The sequence below is a fragment of the Pholcus phalangioides genome, unplaced genomic scaffold, assembly GCF_987345545.1.
Source record: "Pholcus phalangioides strain wild (caught in Gottingen) unplaced genomic scaffold, Ppha-v1.0 ptg000015l_1, whole genome shotgun sequence".
In the NCBI taxonomy this organism is placed as follows: Eukaryota; Metazoa; Arthropoda; class Arachnida; order Araneae; family Pholcidae; genus Pholcus; species Pholcus phalangioides.
In genome coordinates this window covers 5,150,447-5,172,447 of record NW_028301608.1, presented here as the reverse complement: position 1 = coordinate 5,172,447, position 22,001 = coordinate 5,150,447, and the positions used below count along the sequence as shown (strand labels likewise).

At 35.3% G+C, this 22,001-nt stretch overlaps 1 protein-coding gene across 1 annotated transcript; it reads right to left on the bottom strand.

Annotated features, from left to right (window-relative positions):
- Window positions 1-1,246: 1,246 nt before the first annotated feature.
- Window positions 1,247-20,943, bottom strand: LOC149075308 (short-chain specific acyl-CoA dehydrogenase, mitochondrial-like). Its single transcript, XM_089242657.1, has 11 exons — window positions 20,611-20,943; window positions 18,070-18,230; window positions 16,681-16,830; window positions 12,826-12,937; window positions 12,494-12,609; window positions 11,226-11,432; window positions 8,283-8,339; window positions 4,679-4,759; window positions 3,744-3,839; window positions 2,637-2,693; window positions 1,247-1,555 (listed from the first exon to the last, which is right to left on the bottom strand). Exons 1-11 carry the CDS (start codon window positions 20,654-20,656, stop codon window positions 1,400-1,402), a joined length of 1,239 nt encoding a protein of 412 aa, XP_089098783.1. The 5' UTR covers window positions 20,657-20,943; the 3' UTR covers window positions 1,247-1,399.
- Window positions 20,944-22,001: the final 1,058 nt, after the last annotated feature.

Genomic DNA, 22,001 nt, shown 5'->3' with positions numbered 1-22,001 from the left:
CATTTATAAAATTAACTGTTGAAATGTTTAAACTGCACGATTGAACTTTTTTCCCAAGTGTACGTGTTACTGAAAAGCCCGAAATTGGCCACTTCACGACCTGGCCAATGTCCAAAATTCAGTCTTTGGCCGGCCCCTATATATCGATCCCTATGATTAGGGGTCATCGCCACGTTGGCGTATTTTTTTTTGTGTGATAATTACGGCCATTTATAATTAGCCATAGCTAACCATAATAGTTATTGTTAGCTATGGCAACCCTAACGATCAAAAGAATTTGAATATTGATATCCTAGTGATCCATGTATGAGGATCGACATATAGAAACCATGGAGGTATTATGGGGATTATCCCCATAATACCTCCATGATAGGAACCTGCCAAAGCCCGAAATTTGGACATTGGCCAGCCCAGTTGTTCCGGCCAATTCGTAAAGTGGCCTACTTCGGGATTTGGCAATAACACATACACTGTGATTCCATAGTTCCCCTTGCTACTTTTTACTGGTGAACCGTGGATCCTAGAGAGATACTTTCAATTAGAAAGAGTATGCAAATAACGTGTAGACCTCAGATATGCCATTCATGTTGCAAGGGGTTGTTTGGTTATTAAAATAAAATAACTTTTTATACAGACACCCTGTTCTAAAAAAACCCGATTAAAAAGTTGTTGCCCTGTCTCTCCTCAGGCTAAAAGGGAAAAAATTCCACGTTTCTAAGTGAAATATCTGCAGAGATATTTGAATTTAAAAAATCGAAGGAAATTTGGGAAAGAACAGCATATACTAACGAACAACGCTTCAACAATGGCAATAAATAGACTCCTTGAGGTTAACATGTTGTGATTTTTTTCTTTCACAGAAATCATCTGTTGATTTTTCCTGCCGAATGTGATTCAGTTATATCATTTCCCACAGAGTATGCAAATCATACAGTTCAATATAATAGCACTTTAATTTCCCAGATAAATAATAAACTTGTGCTATCAACTGTGCTTTATAAACGTTCTGGATATTTTGACGCTTCACTGGATGGTTGCACAGATAATGATTGAATATATTTGTTGACACAGTGCATCAGGAATGATTTTAAATCATTTAGAATTTAGTTCCACTGTAACTTTAAGAATTTGATTGCCTTCAATGCAGTGTATCTTAGTAAATTGAGGATGAGGGGGGGGGGTGGTTGGTGAATTACCATTGAACCCAACTTTTTATTAAGACAAATAATGACGTAAAAATACAAAATTATTCAAAAATCAATTTAATTTCGATAAATTTTAATTCATAAAAAAATCATTTTTATAAAAAATAGAAGATTGAACACTGGTGCAGTTTTTTTTTTTACTTTTTCATGTTTTCTTTCATAACAAATTTTTTTCAGAAAGTGTGTGTATCTATTCAACTGAGACCATACTCTTTGATTAGATTGTTAGCTATAACAAGGCGCTGTATTTCACTTGTTCCTTCATATATTTCAGTAATTCGCGCATCTCTGTAATGCCTTTCAGCTGGCATGTCTGACACATATCCCATTCCACCCAAAATCTGAATGGCCTGAAATAAAAAGGTTCAATTAGTCAATATAAAGAATGATACCAAATTATAAACCTAAAATTATTCTAGGTGAACTGCTTGTTGAGTCACTAAAATCAAATACAAATGCAAGACCACAACAGGTAAAATGCCCAACGAGGTGGCTGAAAAAACAATATGGCCATAACAAAAATGGATGTCATATATATTTCTAAAATACAGCAACCCCCAGTTATAAATGCAATTACAAAAACTAAAACTATATATATATACACGTGATAAAAAATATATACCCTGTGGATGAAATATATTTATGGTTGTTTTATTTTAAGTATGGATAGCTTCTCGATTTACCCCAACATGTTTATCACATTTCTTTTTAAACGTGTCAATTATTTTAGAATTTAATACCTCCAGGGTAAACTATTTCATTTATTAACAACCCTATTAGAAAAAATTCCCTGTGACACGCAAATTAGAATTGTCCCTTACAAATTGATACTGGTGTCCCCTTGTCAAAGCAGTCAATTGACGGTGTATGAATAATTCATCATCCATCCCGTTGAAAATTTTGAGCACTTTGATCATATCCTCTGACAAACCTGTGTTGTTCCAATGTAAACATATTCAAGAAATCAAGCCCCTCATCATAGCTAAAATAACAAGCCCAAAGAGTTTTTTAAATTCGGCTTTTCCTAAGAACATGTTTTCCATTGCCCCCTCCCAACCTATCAGATCAACTGCCAGTAGGTGTAGGCAGCTTTTTGTTCTCGTTTCGACAACAAAGGGCAAGAGATAGTGTTTAAAAATTTATACTCTTTTTCAGGACTATCATTTCAACTTTTTCCAAGGGGGGGAGGGCAAAGAATTTGTCTAGTTCTATTGTATTTTTAAAGGCCCCCCACCAAACTCCCCCTAAATGACAGGTCTGCCTTTTTTCCATATGAAGAAAGTACTGCAGTGGTTCTCAGATTTTTTTGATTGCCCTGAACAGAGAGACACAGATTTATTTAAAATAAAATAATGTTAAGTTTATTCATTACATAAAAAATATTTTTCCTACAATAAACAGGAGTAAAAGTATGGCTGATGGCAAACAAACCTGGTGTGATACAAATGTTGCAGCTTCAGATGCAGCTAATTTAGCTAATGCAGCTTCCTGTAAGAAGAAAAACAATTTCAATTTTTCAGATGAGCTGGAAAAAAATTCCACAAATTTAGTATAAAAATTAACACACACACATCATATCATACAATCTGCACTCACTAGAATGGAATGGAGTGTACTTTTATTATTTCTAATCAGTTCAATTCCTGCTCATTAAAAGTGGTAGAACTGTCATACAAATAGCATTGTGCCAAACAAAATTCATTAATTTGTTCGTTTAATCCAGACTCTCGCTAAAAGCGAGCTTGGTGCCCAACTGTATATGAATTGACATCATCACCGTGACCCCTTTCCCCAAGACTTAAAGTCCACCCATGAACTGCTGTTCTGTAAGGTTATATGAAAGACTGTATTTGTGTCTCTTTACCAAGTAGACTTCTATAAGAGGTGGGGGGAGGAAAGGTTGATAGGAGTCCAGGACAGAAGGCCTGGGTGAATCTTATGTATTTTTTTAATAATTTTGTCTACTCGGGTGAGAGCATTAAAATAAATACTTAGGTAAACTGGGACTTAAGACATCCATACTCAATCAAGATGTTTTTATGAAAATTCAAAAGGGTAACATTACATTATTTTAATCCTGAAAATCATTCGAGAAATATAATGTTGCATACATATGGATAGTTATGTTGTAAAAAATATGAAACTTTCCCTTCGAAATAAATATTTACTGTGTTGTTCCAGCAGTTATATCTTTGTCAAAAAAAACAGGTGTGTGTACCATAACTTAAAAATTTCATAGTTTCGTGAAACGTTATTCAAGTGATGCATTAATTATATTCACATCAATCATTCAGACAGAGCCTATTTTTACTATTGCTATCCAGACAAGTATTTCAATCAGAAAAATTCAACTTATAACCATGAATTGTGAATTGCAAATGGGAAAAATAATATTGAAAGAAAAACTTTTTTTTTGATTTTACAACATGCCGGGCCTAATTTTCACAAGTATATTTTTCTCAAAAAAAAAACCAACAATATCCAATCACAAATAATCACAATTGCAAAGTTCATTAAGAAATATTTCAAATCTATTACCTTCGTAAATTTCTCTCCAGCATCTTTGAGCATGGCTGCTTTCCATGTTAACAAGCGGGCGCTTTGAAGTCTTAATTCCATATCTGCCAGCTTCATCTACAACGAGATCAAGATGATTTTTTTTAGATTTTTTCTCAGCCCATTCGTATGAAGGAAAGACTTGTTCTGGATAATATGCTGAGGTGTGAACTCGGAAAGAAACGTCTACTTAGTCTTCAACAAGAATCAAACCTAGTCTTCTTGCAATCAATATGCACCACAAGAAACATGACCGTTCCTTGAAGGAAGGAATGACCCTGTCTCTTATATAGTATGTGTATCAGTGTTTCTTGAGGTGTACGTCACTGCTCCTGGTGGGAGGGGGGAAGTCGCAGTACACTGAGGATATTCATTTGTGTGCCTATTTATGCTTTGAAGTGGGTCTTTTATAAATTATTTATGTTTTATAAAAGAATTTAATAAAATCTTTTGGTCTTTTATCTACCTAAACTATTCTGGGGAGCTTTCGATGAGCCATGAATCGGGCAATGGAGCTGCAGGTGACAGGAGTTTGAGAACCACTGATGTATATGGATAGAGCGCTTATCCAGATTGCAGAGGACTGGGTTTAATCCTGGCGGAGACAAGTAAACTTTTCTTTCCGAGTTCACACCTCGGTATAACATTCAGAAAAATTTTCTCCTAAATACACAAAATTTTAATTTCATAAAATTAGGGCATATATATATACGGGGGAAACTGAAAGAAATGAATAATGTAATGGGGACTATGATTCCAAGGGATGAGAGAAAACCCATAATTTTCAAGTATAGGTATAAGTGGAATAAAAATTATAGGTAAAAACTAAAACATATTAAAGGTATTTAAAAAAAAGGTGTTAAAATGTTTGGTGCTGAATTTAAAATTGTATTTCAAATGGAAATTAAACGGTTCACCTGAATAGATTGGAGCTTCATAATTGGAGAACCAAATGCCTCTCGTTTGGCAGAATAGTGAATGGCACAGTCTAAAGAAGCCTAAAACCAAATTACACAATCAGTAAATATTATTATTTCCACATTTGAAATAAATTACCTGGAGAAAGCCAATGAGAGATCAATAATGAAACTTTTCAACCTTTACGTTCCTTCTTCAACCATTCGAACAACAAAATTTTATGTAGCCAAATACAATATTTAATAATTGCATAAACCACAGCAAGTTCATGTGAAAATGCTTTCCATATTGAGCTTTTATGATTTAATCTTTTTTTTTCATTATCTATTGTCAAATTATTATCAATGTATATTGTGCATTTATTTATTGATGATATATAAAATATTTATGGAATATTTTTTGGGATTTTATGATTTCACTGGGGCAATTATAATAAAATTCAATTATTTTATTGGCCATGCTGTAACATATGCTATGTTAAATGTGATAAATTGGTAATTATAGATAATCACAGATTGTCTCAGTAAGTTTGGTAAAAGTTATTTTTTTCACTTTTGCTGGCGATTATAAAGTTGTTATTCGTGGATGACTGGTAGGTATGATAAATATTCAGAAAATCTTATGGAAATGTCGCTTAAATTTGACCACTTATCAGTTTCTGCCACACGTGATGGGTGCACTGCTGATATTTCAACATAAAAATTAAATTAAATTAAAATAAGTGTTATAAGAATAAAAACATATCACTTATCAGTCTTGTAATGCTAGCTAGCTTTTTTCACATTTATCAACATTTTTAAAACATAGTCAACATCACCAATCGAATCCATTATCCAAGACTGAAATTTGAGCAAAATGTTAAATATAAGTTGAGTAATTTAGTGAAAATTCGCATATTCACCACTATAAGCTGGGGATAATTACCAGTAAATGTGATACATTCGTAAAATTTTCCAAACTTACCAAAATAGTCTGTGATTATGCATAATAACCAGCAATTATAACTTGATAAACATGAGAGAAGCAGCAATTGAGAAAATTCAACTGCCCTTGTGGGGAGTTAAATTCTCTCTTTCTAAATCTATCTATCTTTCCTAAATATATTTTTGCATCAACCAGCTGTTAAAAACCTTTGAATTATGAATAATCAATAGATTTATCATTACATATATATGTACTCGGTTCATATATACAGGGTGATACAAAAGTCACGCAACGCACGAAATATTTCCTTTATGAAATGCTGGAAAAAAATAAACCAAAAACTATTACTTTTTCCAGTGAACCAACATTTGTGGATACAAAAACAACATTGACGTGAAAATTTCAAAACACTAATTCATGTAAACTTTTTTTGTGAAAACAAGCAAGAATTCTTTTTACCAGGTTTGTAGCCACTTTGATTATGATTCGAGCGCACATTTGCAATCGTTGATTGAATTCTACTTTTGAATACGAGCAACACAATTTTCAGTGACCAAATTCTGGTGATTCAACTATGAATGTACAGTCAAACCTCGTTAATATGTCACTCTTGGGAGAGCAAAAATATGACTTAGTAAGCGGAGTGACTCGTTAAACAGAGTAAGCCATAGCTGTGCCAATTCCTGCCCGAGGACAATTGGGACTTCCAAAAAGTGACTTGGTAAGCGGAGTTATGTGTTAACCGGGTAACGCACTAATGAGGTTTGACTGTACTTGTTAAGCCAGATCTCTACACCCATGCAGTGCTACACAGCTTCAACCTGAAGAAAAATCGGTTTGAAATAGAAAACCAGTGTAAATAGAATATTTTAATGTTTGAATTTACGTAGCCACTCCTCCAAAACCGATTTTGCACAGCTCAGAATCGTGTAACGGGGGCTTGTGTGAACCCAGCTTCAGATAAAACCAGGCTCTATCAGTAAGGAACATGCAATCAAGTTTTATGGTGTCATTTTCGTCAATGAACACAATCTTAGCCATTGACAATAACTTAAATATTTAATTTGACCATGAGCTTTTGCTTCTGGCACAAAATATAAACATGCTAAACTCTGATTTATTTAGTTCTGTAAGCAGTCCCATATGGCAAATCCATCCGTGATGAAAACTTTCTTACACTCTTTGAAAATGACTTCAAAGTTTTGCTCTTCATTTCAGGAATTTCTTGCTAATACAAATACAAGAATAATTCCCACTTCTCCGGTCTCCAATGTGTCTAGCTTCTAGAAAATAAGATACTGATTGGAAGATTGTTTGGTGCAAAAACATTAGAAAATTCATTATTGAATGCCTCAATATATATCAAATGAATGAGTTGAAAAATATTGCTTGACCACATAACAAACTTAAAAGTACTGAGAGTATCAGTATACATGGAATGGAAAATGAAAAAAAAAATATTTTCAATTCTGAATGGAACAGTGCTGCCATTCATTAAAAAATTGTATTCACAATCAACAACACTGCTCAACACTGATTTTGTTCTCAAAGATGTTTCATTGATTTTAAGGTGATTGTGGAGTGCTGATTTCGAATCTGGCAATGGTTTTGTTAGATTGGCTCTAGTTTTTAAGATAAAGGAAAAATTTAATTTCAATGGTAATACAATAACCAGCGTAAATATCACACGTTCTTGAGAGTATGCATTTGTTGTAGTCTCAAAAACTAGAGCCAATTATGCAAAACCAACACCAGTTTTGAAATCGGCAGCCTCCATATATACCACAAAAACCCATTAAAATTTCCTTAATACTTTCAGCTGCAATCCCAAAATATCTCATCAAACTTGATCTGCTTTATTTCAGCCACCCTGAAATATCTTGGCTTCTAAAAACATGTTGAAGTTGTTTTTACAATAAAATCTGTTTTCCCATCCCCCTCTTCCAATAAATCAAATGCCAGTGGGAGTCGCCTCTTGTTCAAGGTTAGATAAGAGAAGAAGTAAGAAAAAGAAATATACGCTCAGTATAAATAATACAAAAATATTTTTTTCCCAACAAAAAAAAATATTTCTCTTCCTAGAAAGCCAAACACATCATGGCAGGTGTTTTTGTATTATAGTGAGAGAAATAAAAAAGCTATGGGTGGAGTCAATTTTCTTGTTGGGAGGGAGAAGAATTATCAGCTCATAATCAGAAGAAAATATTATTGTTTAAAATAGGTGGCAATTTGTGAAGGTTTTACAATTTTAAATGTGGCAATTACAATTGCGGATCAAGAAAAAATTTTTAAGCTGCTTAAAGGGTTACAAACATGAAAAATATATATTTTTGTCGAGCAGTGTAATCAGAATTTCAAAAATTGAATATTTCATAAGGGGTTGTGTAAGTTTTGGGGTAACTTTTTAATCACCCTGTATTATACAATAAAAATATGCACATACTCATGAATAAAAGGAAGGATACAAAACATTCAGATCAAAGACATTTACATTTTTGAAACTGTCAACCAAAATTAGCAGAGAGCCAATTGACATTTGATTTTATTTAAACATTCATAGCTTTTATATATATATATATATATATATATATATATAGAAATATAAATATTCAAATTTTCTTAAAAATGTTCACATAATTTTAAGCAAATCATAAGTGCAATTTTCATTTTATCACTCACTTGAGCTATTCCAAGAGCTTGGCCAGCGATGCCAATTCTACCAGCATCTAGAGATTTCTGTAACAATAATAATACAAAATATTTAACACACTACAAAAGCTAAAAATAATGAAATTAAGTCAACTGAAATAATAATTAAGTGTAATAAAGATCATTTTAAAAATTGTAGGATACATCAATCATAAGTAATTAAACCAACAGCATAATGGAAACCCTTGATGTCCCCCCCCCCCCGCATATATGTATAAAATTATTCAAATAAGTGGGGAGACAGCATTCACGAACATTCTGAATGAATGCCAAAACTCTGAAACCAAACATATCTCACTGTTGAAATCTCTTCCAGCCTAGCTTCATAGAAGAGTCTAAAACCTTCAAGATACACTGTGAATAGTTGCAGAAGATGAATTAGAATATACTAAATTATAGAAAAAAGTCCGTATATTTTCACTTGGTTATACTCATACACTGCCTGAGCAGAAAAAAGTTGCATACCCCAATACTTTGTTGAAACCCTCCTTCCCTTTAGCAAACAACCATTGCGACATCATTTTTTATGAGGTCATGCAATATCTCAACACTTATTTCTAGCCTAATTTCATCATTTTGTCACCAAGATCTTTGATGGATCAAGGAAAAAATTAGCAACTCCCCAGATTCCAATCTACTAAACTCTATTGGATCTCAATCAGACTTAAGTCGAGGCCAATCTAAATACCTAGAAGCTTTTCAACCATTTTCTTGCAGTTTAAGATCCCAAAATTTTCATCCTGGGTCATGTCATCATGAAAGAAAATGTCTATTGATGGAAAAATACAGTCGAATCCCATTATGACAAACTCTAAGAGACCAGAGAAATAACTTTGTAATAACGAAATTTCGTCATAAAGACGTTCCAGATTTTTACATTGTTCTTTACATTGTTGTTTTGAGAACTTATCTGAGGAATTAGAAAAGTTTCCGTTAAAACAAAATTTTTGCTGAAATGGTATTTGTTAAAACGGGAATTGACTGTATAGTCATTAAGTATGCTGGAGACCCTTCTGACTTTATTTTGTTGATTCACACACAGTGTTGCTGACTCCAATCAAACCCAATAGAAACAACTCATAAGGTCATGAAACATCTTCTGGGGGCTTCCACAATAGATACAGTACTTCATATTGTGAATTTATTTTAGCCACACAATACATTTGCATGCACTCATTGCCATACAAATCTACCAGAACAAATAAGCATGTCGCCTGCAGACTTTTTTGTGTCCCAACCAAAAATGAAGGAAGTCAAGATTTGGCTATGTTCAGCACTGTGACCAGATATGAACAAAGTCATGAAAAATTAATTTTCCAAAGCATTTCATGAACTTTATGAACACACTATGAATATGAGTGTCCCATGTCAGAGACTGACAGGGGATGTTCAGATTTTATCAAACATTTATTTTTTACAGCTCCAGGAACTTTTGTGTAGACAGTATGTATAGTAATAAAGCAACCTACAGCAGTAAGTTCCTCTTAATAACTCTGGTGTCACAAATGTATGTGTTACTTTTTCCTCACTGTAGAAGTTTTTCTTTTGCCCTCAATAAGTTAAGCCCTGGCTCGAAGAATTGTGTAAGTTTTAAATTAGAAACATGGTTAATATGAACTTTGGGGCTTTTATCAGAGGGCAGCACTTAAAGTCGAATTTTCAATAAGTTTGTAAGATGGCTTCCAGGAAAAAGTTACTCCAAGAAAAGTGTGATTTATTACATAAAATTTGGTAATAAAATTCTGGAAAAAAACTGTATGTGCGAGGCGAATCATAACATTTGTTTTAACTAAAATAAAATGAACTATACTCATAGAAAACATCTACACGTTTTGTGTCGCAATATTAACTTTTAATCAAATACTCAAAAAATTCACTACAATCAATATAACAAAAAAATCCATCAATCAAATAGACAACCCACCTCCTGTCCAAGGCCTCTATGGTGAAATATACCTTTGTATTCTATTTAGTTAATTTTTCAAACCAAGAAAATTAAAGATTAATGGGCAACTACTCGACTGATCCTTATACTTGAAAGACACCCCACAGAGTGACATTATCAAGAGTCACACCTAAAGATGTTTTCTACTTAATGCCTATTGGCCAAAACTGATCACATGGTGGTGTTTTTTTTTTGGTTTTTTTTTTGGTATTCATCTAAGCATCAAGAGAAACAATTTTTTGTGACAGTTTGATATACAGGATATCAAAAAAAGAAGTTGAAACAGGAAGACAGGCCTGGATCGGCAGGTGAAAGCGAAGAAAAAAAAGTGCTCAAGTCTGATTCATTCAAGAAATTAAAAATACTCATGGGAAAATGCTCTTCACAACAATGTGAAGATGAATTTACACTAAATCATCTTGGCTGAATAAATTTGAACAAAGTGAATTATTTCTTCACAAAAAAAAACATTGGAAATTCGAAAAAAAAATCAAAAAATAAAGATTCGATAACATTTATGTTATAATGTAATGTATTTTTTGAGTATCAAAAATGCAAAAAATCTTGGAAACTTTAAAAAAAATTAATGATCAGGGATGGATATGAAAAATTCTCTACCCGCAGATAGCAGGTAAACCTCTAACATGATACTTACATAACACATAAACGCAGGCATCTGCCACTTTCACTTCTGTAATTGAAGTTATATGGCAGAAACACCAGTAGAACACAAAACACATGATACTGAATACATAAATACATACAAATACAAGGGCCCCACACATGCATAAAACATTCTGGCATGTGCAAATTCACTAGAAATTCCCCACGGAAATGTTTACAAAGTGGAATGTATGGTTAAGTAGTTCCTCTCAAAGAATTCTGGAATTTCTGGAAGACTGTCAATGAAATACCCTTCTGGCTATGCTCTTGAATGGGCCGATTTTGCTTAGAGAGCAAAAACTCACCATGGCTATTTTGAAACCTTCTCCAGGTTGACCCAACAGGTTCCCTTTTGGTATTTTGCAGTCTTCAAATATAAGAGAGCAGGTGGAGGATCCTCTGATTCCCAATTTGTCCTCTTTTTTACCTAAAGAAAAACCAGGAATGTTTTTTGGCACGATAAAGGCACTTATACCTTTGTGTTTCTTTGATTTGTCAGTTGTAGCAAACACCTGGAAACAAAAATTTAAAAAAATAATAATACTGAAACCACAAATAAAATAGAAATATGGAACAAATGTGGTTTATATGTAGCATATATTTCAATCATCGTATTAGCATAACGCTTTCGTTAAGAAAAGAAACTTCAAATCTTGAATTTTAATGTGTAGCAGATATTTCTGGGGTTGTGTCTAGCCTTTGGCTTCTGTTATGAACACGTTTGTTTTTTATTAAATTTTTGGAGCTTTCATATTATTGTTGCATGCACAAATTAAATGATACTTTAATACAAAAAAAATCCAGATAAATATGCTTACATATTAATAATGATTCAATATTCTATCCCCCCCCCCCCTAATTGGTAGGTATTTTTCTCACTGTGGCTACCAAGATACCTTCCCCCTAGGGTTTTTATTCCCTTTCTTCATTTCACAATAACAAGAAATATTCAAGCTTTCACTCCTATAACCCCTCATTCATCACTACTGCAAACAGTATTGTCATAGTAAACCTGATTTAATATGAATTGCGAGGCTTTACACATTTGTGAATAATTTCTGCAACAATATTAATGCACAATAACAGAACTAAATATTTAAGACATTTATAGATAAAACAACGAAAATGCACGCTACAGAAGTTTCAGCGTAAATTTTAATTTTTTAACAAAAAATCATGTACAGTGAAACCTGTATAAAACGGAAGGTAATGAGACTGAAATTAGTTTTCATTCTGGACAGGTTTCTGTTTTATAGAGTTGCGCATAAAAAAACATAGTGATTTATTTCTATCATTTTGCAAAATTTAAATTTTGAGATCACCTCTCAACTTCTATAAACCGAGTGTTAAGCAGAGACATGCATATTATTATTTTAAATTTTTTCACGTTTGCTGTTTGAGATTACTATTCATTTGAAATTACATATTCAATGCACTAATAGTTAAACTTCAGTATAAAATGTTCTCCTGAATTGTAATGGAATGAATACTCATTTTTGTCAAAAGTGGATTGTGATATTTCACTGTATTTATACATGCGTTTTTTATGGAAATATTAAAATAACAGACTTACAACAGCAGCATCTGCTTCATATCCATTCGTAATCCATGCTTTTGTGCCATTCAGCACCCAATGATCACCATTAAGTTTAGCAGTTGTTGAAGCAGCTCCAGCATCACTTCCATTTCCTAAATTTTTTTGATTGATTCAAAATTAAGTATTCGCACATATTAAGCATGAATATACATTGATTACAATATTATTTACTTTTTACGATACCAAAATAAATACATTGATGTCAACATACAATTAATTGTACATAAAAATACAATTGTACTTTACACTACAATTTTAATTGTCTATAATATAATTATTTTCAGTCACTATAAAGATTTAGTTCATACCAGGTTCACTGAGAGCAAAACATCCTATTTTACCCCCATTTGCAAATGGAGTGAGAAATTCTTCTTTCTGGGACTGATTTCCAAACGCTTGAATCGGGCCAGTGTACAAAGACTAGAAAAATGCACAAATGAATTTCTATTAACATCACTTTCAGTATATCAAGATAATTACACAAAAAGCTAGAAAAAATCATTGCACCCCAATGTGCACAATACTCTTTTGAAATTCTGGTGAGGGAAGGTTCCCATATAATACTAACTATAGTATAGAAGTCTGACATAGTGAAAGCTTAGAGATGTAAAATTCTCAAGAATAATCTTTCAGAGAATATTCTCAGTGAGGAGAATATTCAAGAATATTCTCTGCTAGGACTACTATTATAAATAACTTCACAATATTCTTATAAGTTCTTGATGAGAATATTCTCCTCTTATTCTCATCAAGTTATAGTTACATATAATATCCTTGAGAATATTCTCTGGAAGGACTATTTTCATAAATTACTGGGGAATATTCTTATAGAAAATAGTAAGAATTATTCTGAAGTTATTAATAATAGTCCTTCCAGAGAATATTCTCCTCGATGAGAATATTCTTCAGTTACCGAAATCTTTCTAGAGAGTATTATCAAGAATATATGTAATAACATGTATTATAATAAATAATATCAATAAATAACTTGAGAATAATTATTATTATTTTTGATAAAAATATTCTCTAGTAATTTATAATAGTAGTTCCAGAGAATCTCCCTGTCTCTCTTCCCGTCAAGACGATGGGTATATTGAAGTTTGTAGACGGGATATTAAAGTTTGAAAGCAAGAAAATTAAACCAACATGGGGCTGAATTGCACAACTTTTAAAGAAATGTGAGTGATACAGAATTTCAGTGTATGTGCATTGAAAAAACAACAGTTCTGTATCTTCTTAGAATGAAGGTGATTGTATAATAATTGCTTCCTTTATCAATCAACTTTGATTTGTTGTGAACTTATTTCTGAAAATTTATCTAATTTTAAAATAATTTTTTAATGTTTTAATTTAATGGTTTCCAAAATCTTCGTAACCAAACTTTTAAAACCTCTCATCATGACCTGAAGAATATTCTGAGAATATTCTTGACCTAAAAGTTGTCATTGGGGAGTGATTATACCAAAAATTGTTTTGTTGTAAATGTTTCAGGTAATGAAAACTGATTTATATTTCACAATATAAACAAAATTAGTAAAAAAATTTAAATTATTTAAAAAGAAAAATGAATATTCTCGATTATTTTCCAATTTTTACATCCAGGAGAATACTCTCAGAATATTCTCACCTCACATCTCTATGAAAGCTCACTATAATGCAAAACATTCCCATTACAAATACTCCTCGTTATAAACCAGAGTCATGGGAGGGGGGCAGTGCTCCCCCTTCAACATCAAAGATTTTTGCGGGCGACTTTTTTAAATGTGTATATATGTATTGATACCATAATTATAATGCAAGTCTATTCTTGCTTATGGCTATCTCCACCAGGGGAACTCAAAGTTTTCACTGTAACAACATGCTCAAAATTTGAATATGTCCTTTTTTTTCTTTTTTAATCAAGGGAGTTATTACTTGTAAAATTTCAGAAGCTCTCATGCCTTCCCGAGGAAACTCCTGCAGCCCACGAGGTTTCATAGTGCTATTAAGATGGCCCCTGTAGATTTTAGAGTTATTTACATTTATTCCCTAAATTGTTTTATTTTCCTCTTTGGATATACAGTAAAACCTCGGTTTTGTAGACACTGGTGGGATAAAAAAATTTCTCTATAAAAGAAGGGGTGACCATTAATAAGGGGTTTGAAATGTATACTTTTATTATATGAGAAATTATAATTTGGCTGTAAAAGAGGGGGTGACCGAATCTGAGGGGTGTCCGTTAAGAGGGGTTTTACTGACTTAATCTGACTTAATCATTCCATTTCCAATATTTTACAGCTATGGACCACCCTTTCGGATACTCAAAGAATCTTTGTATAAACTTTGCAGATGATTTACAAAATAAATAAAGATTGTAATCAGTCATGAAACATGTACCATGTGACAGAATATGTTGAGACAAATAGTCATTGTGTGGCAGCTTCCCCCCCCCCTCCCCACATCGCCTTGAACAGTGCATTCTAGCAGAAAGACATTTAGAGAACAATATTGTGCACGGATCCTGGCATTGTTTACATTATGCATTGCATTAATGCCGCCTTTACCAGACGTGGGCCCCCGGCACAAAAATAATAGAGGGGGCAGATACGCACATTACAGTTGAATCCCATTGTAACGAATACCTTTATAGCGAAAATCTCAATTTAACGAACACTTTTCTAATTCCTCCAGATAAGTTTACATAGTAACAATGCATAAATCTGGAATTCCTTTATAACAAAATTTTGTTATAACGAAGTGATTTCTCTGGTTGCTTGTAGTTCGTTATAACAAGATTCGACTGTATGTAATTTCGGGCCGTCCTTTAGCCCAATTTTATATATTCGGTGGGAAAGGGGAATCAGGCGTCCAACAATTCATACATTATAACAACTCATACAGGAATACTGAAAAATATCCATACCAAAAAAAAAATATTGGCATAATTAAATGTAAATTAACAAAAAAAAAACGGAAGAAAGTTTGAAATTGATGAAAGAAATATTTCCAAAACCAATTAAAATTGGACCTAATGAAAGAAATTGTCTGAGAACTAATGAAAATTCAGAATCGGTGAATTGAAAATATTTGACACAATTAATTTGCATTAATCCCCACATGGCCCCCACATCCGGGATTCAAGCCCATAGGCAAGGATCTTTGGTAGGTCCAAAGGCCAAGATTTTTCCTGGGTTCCTCCATAGTGAGTCTATAGTTTAAAAAACAAAGAAATAATGATATTCATCATGGGAACCCCAGCCAGCTGGGCTAAAGTTGGTTTTCTGTGGTTTTCCAAACAAGAAACAGTTTTGAGATTATCTCCCATAAAAAATTCTCTCTACAGAGAGTATAATCAGCACATCAACATTTGAAATTTACCCACAATACAACAGAAAAAATATACCACCAAGTGGTTTGCTTCTAAATTTGGAATACAGATGCAGCACTTCCTAAACACATAACAGGCATTCCACATTATGCACTTGGCATTCTGGCATGCACAAATTCATTAGAAGTTCCTCAGAGAAATGTTTACGAGGTGTGTGTATGGTTTAGTGGTAATAATAGCCCTTCGAGCTCCATCCTCCTTCCTCCATGGTGCAGGGTCGATGTTAACTGCCAATCTATATACTTTTATTTCATAGCTATAATATAAAATTGCTACAACCGCTCACCACTTTTCTGTTTTATTTATTACTAGCTATAATAGCTGGCACTGTTTGGGTTTTCTTCAATTACTGGGAGGCTTGAAAATGTGACAAGCCATTATAAAGGAATAAACTATAATACTGGCAGCATTAAAGAAGCGACAAACCAATGTAAAGCCATATGCATGTCTGAAACGCATTGCAAGGGAACCAAGGTAACTTTCCGAAAACTGTTGTTGAGGCCCAGAAACCATAGTTGCCGACAGTTTTTTACCCATCTCGGGCATTTGCCCTGCTCTGAAAAACTTTTAAAGTAGTCTACCGCTCAATCCAGGCTCCCATTTGATATATATGCAAAATTTGGTGATGATCAATAAAAAATTGAAGATTTTTATGGAGAACGTACACACACACATAGAAAATCAATTTTATATATATAGATGTGTCACCCCCTGCACTTCTTTTCTTTCTTTTTTTAATCAGGAATTAGTAAATTCTCACAATAAAAATTTAACGAGAATGAATCTGAATTCTTACATTATTGACACTCATTATGACGCCAGTAGAAGCACAACCTCGACTGATTTCTTCTAAAGCGACGGCATAAGCTAAATAATCGAGACCAGCTCCTCCATTGCTTTCTGGCACAGCAACAGCCATCAGTCCTAGCCTTCCCAATTCTTTCACCTGATTCAGCAAAAGAAAAGAAAAACACCGATCAAGAACTAAAACATGTGCATTCAACCAGTTTTATAAAAATCAATTTCATTAATTTCACAATATCAAAGAATTGATCCTTGATCATTTTTGTTGCATCACCGTCATTTTCTGCACATAAGGGTTGATTAGATCGGGACTTACAATTTACTGCTGGTTCTGAACAGTGGCCTCTTCTTTATACTCACCAAGGAATTGGTGCGCTAACTACTCAGTATGGGGGGATTCCCTGCAATCGCAATCTTTTCTATGGTCATGTCGCCATTTCTGTTGCACATCCGCATCAAGAAAGTGTCTGACTAGGACGAATCAGGTATCGATCTCGCGACACCTCCAAACATATATATCCAAGAATAAATTGAAATAGTATAATGCTATCTTATTTTAAAAAGATGTCATCTGAGTATTTAAATTTTTGAAATGCAACCTGTGGTGGGTATTTGAAACTGATAAAAGGAGCTGGGTTTTTTTTTCTTTAAAAACTGAACGGATCACAAAAATTTTGAATAACATTTTTTTATGCAGAGTTCTCAGCCTGCACTTAATAACTTCCCTAAATAAAACTAGAAAATTTCTCTCATTAAAAGGGCATACACACTATTAGTTGATTACAGTGAAACCTTGTGACGAAGCTACTCAATATAATGATAAATTCCTTTACAACGAAATGCCTAGACCTATACACTAGTGTTAAACTACTGTCTCTCGATATAACAATAATTCCTCTACAAAGATATTTTTCTTGGTATGCAGAGTGTCACTATAGGATTTACAGTATGCCTATAACGGTATTTTCTTCTGTCACTTTCTATAGTGACTGATTTGCATCACTAGAACTCAGGTTCGAACCGGTTACGCAGTATTACCGGTGACACAGTAGTAGTCGTATGAAGTTGGTTGATTTTCTCTGTGGTTCTCAACTGAAGAATACATAAATAAGAGTGGGTTTTGAAATAAAAAGAGTATTTTTTAATGGTATGAGGGATGGGGGTAGGAAGTGAGCATCTGCACAACTCCGGCCTATCCAGATTTTTTGTTATCTGGCCTGCCCTTCTGCCACATTAGGCCAGATAGTACAGAATCTACTCTATAACCTTGCGAAAAGGAAGGTGGATCCCTGCCTACGATAATATTTTTATCAATATGAAAAGCGAATCAGTCCTGAAAAGTTTGAAAAAAAAAGATTTTCGACTATTTTTCTATTGTTACTTGTTCCGCTGGAAATAGATGCTCCTTGTCAATTTTTCCAGCAATGGGCTGCAATTCTCTCTCAGCAAATTCTCTACATGTCTTTTGCAGCATGGAATGAGTCTCAGGCAATGATGTCATCAGTTTCCGACTGGATGCTATACATTTCCCGGGTATGGTCCCTAAAGAATCAAATCAAATATTGCACATCATTCGTAACTGTCATCAAATAATTATGTGCAACTTCACATTCCTGAAAAAGTATTTGCATGAACATAATTTAAGGATTTTTTTTCCAAACAAAATTTCACACAAAAAATTGCACCACACCCAAACAGATAAATGTTTCCCATATCTTCTCAGCTCTTGGGAATGGCATGGTGTATCATTTATGAAGGGGGGGGGCCATGGCCCCACATCCTAGCAGGACCCCCCTAGGCTTATACACTGTTTTGGTCACTCACATGCTTGCACACAGTTTTTGATAACTCACATGCTTGCACAATGTTTTGGTCACTCACATGCTTACACACTGCTTTCATATACTTGCACACGCTCTTGCTCACTCTCTAAGTCACTCTTTTCGGTTACTACATGATTGTAAACTCTCTGGGTCACTCAATGACACTGAGGGGTCATTCAGTGACCCCTTGCTGTCTAGGCAGAGGGGAAATTATTGAGGGTTATATACAAATTTTCCTGCCCTGCTTCCATTCTACTAAGTTTTTTGACCACTTATTCCTCAAATTTGCCACCCCACTGAACTTGCTGTCCTTGGCTATATCTTGCTAAGCACCTCCTGTAAATAAGCCACTGTGGCCACCATTAAATCCACTTATGTGTGCGAGCATGGGTGTGACAAAACAGTGACTTAGAGAGGTTGAGCATGGGAAGTGACCTAGAGAGCATTAGCAGATACAGGCGCCTCAAATGGGGGGGGGGGACAGATTGATAGTGAACTGAATATGTTTACATTTGATGAACGTAGGTGTCAAGGAGATATGATCGAAGTGTTCAAAATTTTCAATGGGATGGATAGGATGGACCATGAACTTTTAGTACACCGCCAATCGACTGCTTTTACAAGTATCGACAGCAGTATCGATTGGTGAGGGACAATGCAAGGCTATCGTGTCTCAGGGAATTTTTCTGTAATAGGGTTGTTAATAAATGGAATAGCTTACCCCCGGAGGTAGTAAATTGTAACACAATTGACACGTTTAAAAAGAAATACGATAAACATGTTGGGGTAAATCAAGAAGCTATCCATACTTAGTATGACAACCATAAGTATTCTTTATGGTCATTTATAATATTTTATCATGTGTATATATTGTTTATAATTTGTGTTAATTGCATTTTTAATTGGGTTGCTGTATTTTTTTTTGAAATATATAACATCCATATTTATCAGCCACCTTGTTGGGCATTTTACCTGTTGTGGCGTTGTATTTGTATTTGAATGTTCACCTCCTGCCAATGCCGATAATGCATTTTTGTTTTCACTGAACTGGGGTGGGTTCGATCCCCCCCCCCTCCCATATTGACATATATTGGAGCATGGGAGTGACAGAGAAAGTGAGTAACCACATCAGTGAGTGATGACAGAGGCATGAAAAACATTGAGAGAGCTGAAAAATGCCAATTGTCCAGTATATGGGACTCGACCCCCTTTTGCAGGAGAGTGTGCCTTGCAGTGTGTATACTCATTGATTTTTAAGAGAGCTCAGAGATGCCCCCAATAAATTTTACTGGGGGTCTCAACCAGCCTCAGTCCCCAGGTTCCGGTGGCTATGATGATAGTGGAGGCTAAGAGAGCCTCAAATGTAGCCCAGGGCTACCAATGTAAGAAATGAGTGGTGAAACTGGTCCCGGGACAGATTAATGGGGCAGGAGAAATTATGTGGTTGCATTGTTAAGCCCCTGATCATGGCCGCCCCCCCCCACACACACACACACACACACACACACACATCCTGGAGCAGGCTTGGACCTTGGTTCTGACCTGGTCTCCAAGTCAGACATTTCATGGGTTCTTCTCTAGTGAATTTATAACATGTAAAGAAACCTAAAAAAAATTGCGGTAATTGTCTCCTCTGGGGCCCTCTCAGCCCCACCCTTGGGGGGCCGGCCTTGCCCCTGCTAGAGCACTTTTTGTCTCCTCAATGTAGGGGATTTTTGCAAGGAGGTCGTCTTAAGAGCATCATGGTGGGGAAGGGGGGCCGGGCCAAGTGGGTTTTTCCTAAAGCCCTACCTGGTAAATTCTAAGAAATTTTAACCAGATCTCATTTTTGTGCGGCCCCCTTTTGCCTTGGGGCCCCACGCGTTAAGACGGCACTGTATAACACCATGGGCGGAGATACGGGGGCGTGGGGGGGGCCCTCCAGCATCAAAGGTGGAGTCAACTGATCTAATGTATATATGAATTGACATCATCATCATCATCGTGTCCCCCCCCCCCCCAGACTTCCAAGTCTATCTCCACCTATGGATAACACAGCAAAAAAATGTATGTCTTAGTAATAATTTATCCAAGATTGTATTGACAGGAAATTTGTTTACCTTTGATGAAAGGGAAAAGAATCTTCGCTGAACTGAAGGAGTTCATGGTCTCTATAATAATATGAACTGCACCAACGCACGGGGTCGAAGATAAACAATCGCGATTGTTGTTTGTTGATCACACGCTCTTTTTTCCACCGAAAGAGGATAAAAACCGAAAAATGCAGACAGAAACTTTGCTTTTGCCTCTGGTTGCGCCATCTACCAAAGATATTTCACACTGAAAACGTTATAAGTCTCTACACCAGGGCACTGACTGACTGAAGGGGAAGGACCTTTTCTCTGGAAGCATGGGCGAAGATGCGGCAAGGTTTCTAGAATATCTAGGAGATGCGGGGGCCATGGGGGCCCCCAGCGTCAGAGTTGGAGTCGACAGATATAATGTATATATGAATTTACATCATCATTATCTTGCCCGCCCTATCTATCTCCGCCTAATGTCTGGACAGGGCCACAACTAGATGTTTGGTCAGCCGGAGCAAGCACACATTTCAGCGCTCTTTTAGCCCGGGGCACCAGACCTGTCTGCATCTCCCTAGTTGCGGCCCTGCGAGCCTCCAAGAACACTTTTTCGTTTCACTAGGGTACGGCCTCCTGCGGCGTGGGAAAGAAAGAACTATATCAGGGAAGCAGCATAGCCAGCACCATCTATAGCAGAAGGACTCCGCGCGAAGCTCGTGACGTCATTGCAGGAGGTCATCTCACTTATATAGCCATTGCCATATAGCAGGCCGACGCATGCGCCATCTCCACCCTGTTTTGTAGTATATCTAATGGCTGTAAGTGAGATGACCTTCTTCAGTGACGTCAAGAGCTTCGCGTCAGCATGGCCCCCACCAGGGCCGGTGCTCGAAATTCTGCCGCCTGAGGCGAATAACATTTCGCCGCCCTTATATAATAATATTTCGGACGTAATATTACGTCCAAACGCCAGTGGAATAAATTCAATCTATCTGACTGTTTCTTCAACCTTTTTTTCCTCGTGGCGAAGGTTTATTGTGTAACCATATGAAATAAAGTTGTGAGTGTTTTCCCGCTCTCGGTTCTCGCACCACCATCATATCTCAACAAGATAACGAGGAACTGAGATATAGCGATGGCGTTGTTGCTCAGCTTTTTCCTCCTCTCTCCTTCTCCACGGCATCCCCCCCCCCCCGCACACGTGTAATGTATCTTTCTCAGAACTAATCTTTCTATTTTATACTGCACATAAGTGAGAAAGAGAACACAGAAAAGTAAAGATAAAAACCTTCAAAACAAGTTTATAGGTGAGGATGAAAAAGATAGGCCTGTACTAATACTCTCTTATACAATCATCTCTGTACTGTTCTCTCCTCCCCACCCCTTACTTCTTTTTTTTTTTCTTCCTTTTTTTTAACGTGAAACAAAGG